Genomic DNA, 6953 nt, shown 5'->3' on the forward strand with positions numbered 1-6953 from the left:
TGAAATTTTATGGAAAATATGAACGTGTTTATATGGGATTTTTCTGTGGAGAAGGGTTCATAGATTTCATTAGATTCCATAGGGATAATTATACTTTAAAAAAGGTTAAGAAACCTTGCCTCAAACTTTATCCGGTTCTCTGAAGTTCCCATTTCCTATAATGAATTAGCAAATGCCCCTAATCCTTGAAGCTGGGTTACTGACTGTCCAGTACTAGATACTGATCTATGGCTTACATGGCATGACATATCTATTCCTACCTTTTGGACTATTAACTATGAGTGAAGAAAACAAGCTAAAGTATACTCTAGGAAAAACAACACAACTTTTCTAAAGGTATAATGCATGAACTAGAAGACTCAGTTCTTACTTTTGATCTTGTAATATTTTTCCTAGAAGCTTTTGGCAGAGTATTAAGACACTAGTGAATACTGTGACATCTAACATGCAGACAGCCTAGATTCAAATCTCAACCCTGAGCCATGTTGTCTGGTTGATGGCTTACATGTCTTTAGGCCTCAGTTTCTTCATCTCTAAAATGTAATTAACATTATTATATATTTCATTGAGCTGTTTGAAGAATCAATGGAATATGTCTTAAAAGCTGCTAGTAGAACACATAGTATAAAGTAGACACTAAATGTTAATTTCTTTGAGTATTTTCATTATTTCATTATTAATGTTTCCATGTTTCCCTTATTTGACTATAAAATTCTTGGGGTATAGCATATTTTATGACTGAAGACACAAAAATGCTCTCCAAATATTTGTTGAATAAAGAATAAAATGACAAAAAAAATATCTGATAGACAGTAACCTACCAGCGTTGCTTTTTACAGTGAAAGTCACTTTTTTAGGTTTTTCTTAACCAGTTATCTCTGTTTATTTTGTAAGGAGAAGACTGCGTGTATAGCCTTGCGAATCTGTTTTGTTTTTACACTATAAATGATTGGGTTGAGCACTGGAGGCAAAAGAAGATAGATATTTGCCATCATCGAATGGACAACTTTGGGGGCTGATGGACCATAGCGATGCACCAAGGACAAGCTCATCATGGGGATATAGAAAACAGCCACTGCTCCAATGTGGGAGATACAGGTGTTAAAAACCTTATGTCGTTCTTTAGGGGAGGCAATACTGAGAACAGAGTAAATGATCAAGATATAAGACAGGACAATGCATGGTGTATCTACTCCTGTAGTCAGGATGAGATCAGTTAATCCACAGATGCTGTTGGCCCGAGTATCTGAACATGCTAATTTAATCACATCTGGGTGGTAGCAGTAGGAGTGGGAAAGGACATTAGCTTTACAGAAATTGAGGGGCTTAAGGAGCAAGAGTAGTGGTACTATTAATACTACAGTGCGTATTATCATTAACAGACCCATCTGAATGATTCTAGAATTAGTGAGAATGGTAGCGTACCTCAGAGGATCACAGATGGCCACATAGCGGTCAAAGGCCATAGCCACCAGCACCCCAGATTCTATGAAGGTAAATCCGTGTAGAAAAAACATCTGGATAATGCAGGTATTTAGATTGATTTCAACTGCATCAAACCAGAGGATACCTAATGTTGTTGACATTGTAGAAACAGTCAAGCCCAAGTCAGCAGCTGAAAGCATGGAGAGGAAATAGTACATGGGCTCATGGAGACTCTGCTGGGTAATGATGACAAATAGGATCATGCTGTTCCCAGAGAGGGCAATGGCATAGAGGCAACAAAAAGGGATAGAGATCCACACATGGACAGACTCTAGGCCAGGAATGCCAGTCAGCAAGAAGGTTGGAAATTTAGATGTCAGGTTGCTTAAGATCTCCATGTTTTTCTGGATTTGTAGCATTTGTCCTCACAATTATCACATCCTATAGAAATAACAAATCACATTGTCACACAAAAATATCTAGATAAATTTTCTTTTGGTTAGGAGAGCTGTCTAGGTCATGGATTAGTACTTTATCATTGAGAAAACTCTAAATTAAACTATTTTAATTATAAATTATATATATATATATAAATATTTTTACTCTTAAATTCAAGGAAAATATGTCTAAATAATCTTACACATTTTGATGATAATTATTTCCTATATTGGTAGAATTTTAAGTGCCATTAGATCATAAGATTCTATGAATATATTATTAATATATAATAAGTAATAAAAATCAGTGCATTCAATTTTGAATATGTTGTATATGAAATGACTGTGGGAAACCCACCTAAAGATTTCCATGGATCTTCAGTGTCCACAAAGGTGTGAATTTCCAGGCAAAAATCTCCAGAACATTTCAGAGTTATCACTGTATACATGCCATTTTAATCCAATAGTTTGGGTGAACCACCCTCAGAGAGTACATTTACAAGAGAAAACCAATGAAGACAAACTCCACAGAAGTTATTGGAAAGGACTATATATGCTAAGGCAAGATGAGGCTAGACAGCTTTACGGGAAACGTTAAAGCCAGGAGAGATGGTGTTATGACTGGGTATTACATGAACAACAGTGTGGAATTGCTTAAGTGGTTAGGTTCTTTAAGGATTAAAAATTTCAGGGGCGCCTGGGTGGCTCAGTGGGTTAAGCCGCTGCCTTCGGCTCAGGTCATGATCCCAGGTCCTGGGTTCGAGCCCCTCATCGGGCTTTCTGCTCAGTGGGGAGCCTGCTTCCTCCTCTCTCTCTGCCTGCCTCTCTGCTTACTTGTGATTTCTCTCTGTCAAATAAATAAATAAAATCTTTAAAAAAAAATTTTTCAAATGCTTATACTCTATGGGGAAAACCCAAAAACTCCACCCAAAACTGCTAGAACTCATGCAGGAATTCAGTAAAATGGCTGGATATAAAATCAATGCACAGAAATCAGTTGCATTTCTATACAGCAATGAGATAGAAGAAGGAGAAATTAAGGGGTAGATCCCATTTACAATTGTACCCCAAACCAAAAATACTTAGGAATAAATCTAACCAAGGAGGGAAAGGATCTGTACTCAGAAAACTGTAGAATAGTCATGAAAGAAATTGAGGGAGACACAAAGAAATGGGAAAATGTTCCATGCTCATGGATTGGAAGAACAAATCTTGTTCAAATGCCTACACTACCTAGAGAAATCTACACATTCAATGCAACCCCTAAAAAATACCATCAACTTTTGTGTAAGACTGGAATGTTGAAAAAACAAACAAACAAACAATGCTGGTGGCATCACAATTCCAGACTTCAAGCTCTATTACAAAGCTGTAATCATCAAGACAGTAAGGTACTGACACAAAAAACCAGACACATAGATCAACTTAACAGAATAGAGAACCTAGAAGTGGACTCTTAACTCTATGGCCAACTAATCTTTGACAAAGCAGGAAAGACTATCCAATGGGAAAAAGACAGTCCCTTCAACAAATGTTGTTGGGGAAATTGGACAGCCACATGCAGAAGAATGAAACTGGACCATTTCCTTACACCACACACAAAAGTAGACTCAAAATGGATGAAAGACCTCAGTGTGAGACAGGAATCCATCAAAATCCTTGAGGAAAACACAGGCAGCAACCTCTTTGACCTCAGTTGCAGCAACTTCTTGCTAGACATGTCTCCAAAGGCAGGGGGAACAAAAGTAAAAATGAACAATTGGGACTCCATCAAAATAAAAAGCTTTTGCACAGCAAAGGAAATAGTCAACAAAACCAAGAGACAACCTACAGAATGAGAGAAGATATTTGCAAATGACAAATCAGTTAAAGGGCTAGTATCTAAAATCTATAAATAACTTATCAAACTCAACACCCAAAGAATAAATAATTCAATCAAGAAATGGGCAGAAGACATGAACAGACATTTCTGCAAAGAAGACGTCCAAATGGCCAACAGACACATGAAAATGTGCTCAACATCACTTGGAGAAATACAAATAAAAACCACAATGAGATACCACCTCATACCAGTCAGAATGGCTAAAATTAGCAAGTCAGAAACGACAGATGTTGATGAGTATGTGGAGAAAGGGGAACCTTCCTACATTGTTGGTGGGAAGGCAAGCTGGTGCAGTTACTCTGGAAAACAGTATGGACATTCCTCAGAAAGTTGAAAGTAGAGCTACCCTATGACCCAGCAATGGCATTACTGGGTATTTATCCTGAAGATACAAATGTAGTGATCCGAAGGGGCACCTGTACCCCAATGTTTATAGCAGCAGTTTCCACAATAGCCAAACTATTGAAAGAGTCAAGATGTCCATTGACAGATGAATGGATAAAGAAGATGTGGTATATATTTACAATTGAATATTATGCAGTCATCAAAAAATGAAATCTTGCCATTTGCAATGATTTGGATGGAACTGGAGGGTATTATGCTAAGCAAAATAAGTCAAGCAGAGAAAGACAGTTATATTATCTCACTGATATGTGGATTTTAAGGAACAAGGCAGAGGATCATTGGAGAAGAGAGGAAAAAATGAAATAAGACAAAACCAGAGAGGGAGACAAACCATAAGAAACTTTTAATCTTAGGAAAGAAACTGAGAGTTGCTGGAGGGGTGGAGGATGGGGTAACTGGCTGATGGACATTGGGGAGGTATGTGTTGTAATGAACACTGGGTAGTATATAAGGCTGCTGAATCACAGATCTGTACCCTTGAAACAAATAGTATATTATATGTTAATTAATTGAATTTAAATTAAAAAAAATCCTAGAGAATGTAAAATAATCTAAAGTTACAGAAAGTAAATCCTGGGCTACCAGAGGGAAAGTTTTGAGCAAGGTTCAGAGAGGGAAGGTTTATAAAAGGACACAAAGAAATCTTTATTTTCATTATCATGACTATGGTGGTAGTTTCACAGGGTATGTACATATGTTGAAGGTTGTTAAGTTATACACTTTAAACGTGTAATTTATTTTATGTCAATTACACCTCAAGAAAGGTGTTTCAAAAGAAAAAAAAAAAGAAAGAGTAGTCGTTGCCAGGGTCTAGAGATAGAGGGGAAAGGGTAGTGATTGTTAAACTTCTTATCCAGAGTGATAGAAGCATTTTGTAATTAGACAGTGGTGCTGCACAACTTTGTAAATCTATTAAAACTATAAAAAGTGAGTTTAGTATTTTTAAGGGTTAGGGTTAATTTTATGGTGTATATATTATGTCTCAAAAAAAAATATTGTCAATTTAAAAAAAAATTCAAATGCAGCCAAGAGCATGGTGGCCCTAGATAAAACAGTTGAAGTCCAGCAATGAAAGCTGAGAACCTTCTACAGTGTCTTCAGGATGAAGGGACAAATAAGTGGTAGAGGCACAATGCATATCATTTCTGGAAACTCATCAGTGAAGGCAAGGAGAGAAATAGGCCATCACTAAGAAGACCATAGGTGGATGGAGGATTTTTACAAGATTGGACAGACTTAGAGAAATGTAAAGTTAGGGAAGATAGTGAGAGATTGAAAATATAGAACACTAGTGATTAATTGATACAGAAAGTAGTAGGTGATTGAATATAAATAGTATTTGATGAATATGATGGTAATTAGCTATCAAAAAATGAGGATCATCATTCCACTGACCCTTGAGGGTAACTGGCAAATGGGTAGATTGGTGGAAGCTTAAGTGAGAAAATTATAATACAGTACGTATTTAGTGTTCCTTTTTCCCTTTTTTAAAAATTGTGGTAAAATACACCTAATATAAAGTTTACCATCATAAGCACTTTTATGTGTATAGTTCAGTGGTATTAAACACATTCATAATGTTGAGCAACCATCACCCCCCTACATCTTCATAATTCTTTTCATCTTGAAAAACTGAAACTGTACACCATTAAACATTCACTCCTCATTCCCCAGTTATCTCTTTATAGAGTTCTGACTACTCCTAATATGCCACATAAGTGGAATCACGCAGTATTTGTCCTTTTGTGACTAGCTTACGTCACTTAGTGTAATATCCCCAAAAGTCATCCATGTCATATCATATGTCATAATTTCCTTCCTTTCTTTCTTCCTCCCTCTCGCCCTTTCTTCCTTCCCTTTTCTCTCCCTTTCTCCTGATTGTCCGCCCTCCCTCCCTCTTTTCATTCCTTCCTTCCATCCTTCTTCCTCCCTCCCTTCCACCCTTCTTCCCTCCTTCCTTTCTTTCTTTCTTCCTTCCTCCCTCTCTCCCCCCTCCCTCCTTCTCTCTCTTTCTTTCTCTCTTTCTCTTTCCTTTCTTCTTCCCTTCCTTTCCTCCCTTCCCTTCCTCCCTTCCTTCCTTCCTCCCTTCCTCTCTCTTTCTTTCTTTCTCTTTCTTTCTTTCTTTCTTTCTTTCTTTCTTTCTTTCTTTCTTTCTTTCTTTCTTTCTTTCTTTCTTTCTTTTCTTTCTTTCTTCTTTCTCTTCCTTATGAATTAAGAGTGGGAAATTTACTGCTGTCCAAGGAGTATGAAGTGATGGATGCTGGTTTGAGAACATGATAGAGGTTCTCAGTAAACATTATAAGGAATAAAAAAGGCAGCCAAATGTACACAGAAATGTTATAAATGTTATAAAGTCATTCAATTAAAAAGTTAAAAATAATCTTGAAAGCAAAACATTTAAATTGTTAAATTGTTAAAATCAATTCTAGGAAGACTTAAATAATAGCAATATTAGTTATTGTAGTATTAATGTTTTTAATCAAGCTTTTAAAAATACTAGGTATGTTTATTACCTGAGAGTAAATACCTGTAATTACCATATATATCATATTTCCCTTTAGGGTGGTTTTCTATAGTTCCTTTTTAAACTCCAGTTCTCAGGTTTTCGTTAAATCTGAGAAAAACTATTATAATATTTTCTATAATCTAGTCAGGGTCAGATATCTGTGTGTTATGTGGATCCCTGAAGACAAGGTGAATCCTAGTGTTACCATATTTTCTGGAAGTTCATATGAATATTTGTGAATAGGTAACAGTCAAAGCATAAAGTCAACAAAATGAACACCTTCCTCTACCTTCTTACC

The 6953-nt window shown here is 36.3% G+C and overlaps 1 protein-coding gene across 1 annotated transcript; it reads right to left on the reverse strand.

The window, feature by feature from the left end:
• Positions 1–872: 872 nt before the first annotated feature.
• On the reverse strand, positions 873–1844 carry LOC125079724 (olfactory receptor 51F1-like). Its single transcript, XM_047693502.1, has one exon. It carries the CDS (start codon positions 1842–1844, stop codon positions 873–875), a length of 972 nt encoding a protein of 323 aa, XP_047549458.1.
• Positions 1845–6953: the final 5109 nt, after the last annotated feature.

The sequence above is a fragment of the Lutra lutra genome, chromosome 10, assembly GCF_902655055.1.
Source record: "Lutra lutra chromosome 10, mLutLut1.2, whole genome shotgun sequence".
Lineage (NCBI taxonomy): Eukaryota > Metazoa > Chordata > Mammalia > Carnivora > Mustelidae > Lutra > Lutra lutra.

What these genes read in the sequence shown, in the direction of transcription:
- LOC125079724 (XM_047693502.1), bottom strand. Translation starts at nt 1,844, where the DNA reads ATGCTACAAATCCAGAAAAACATGGAGATCTTAAGCAACCTGACATCT.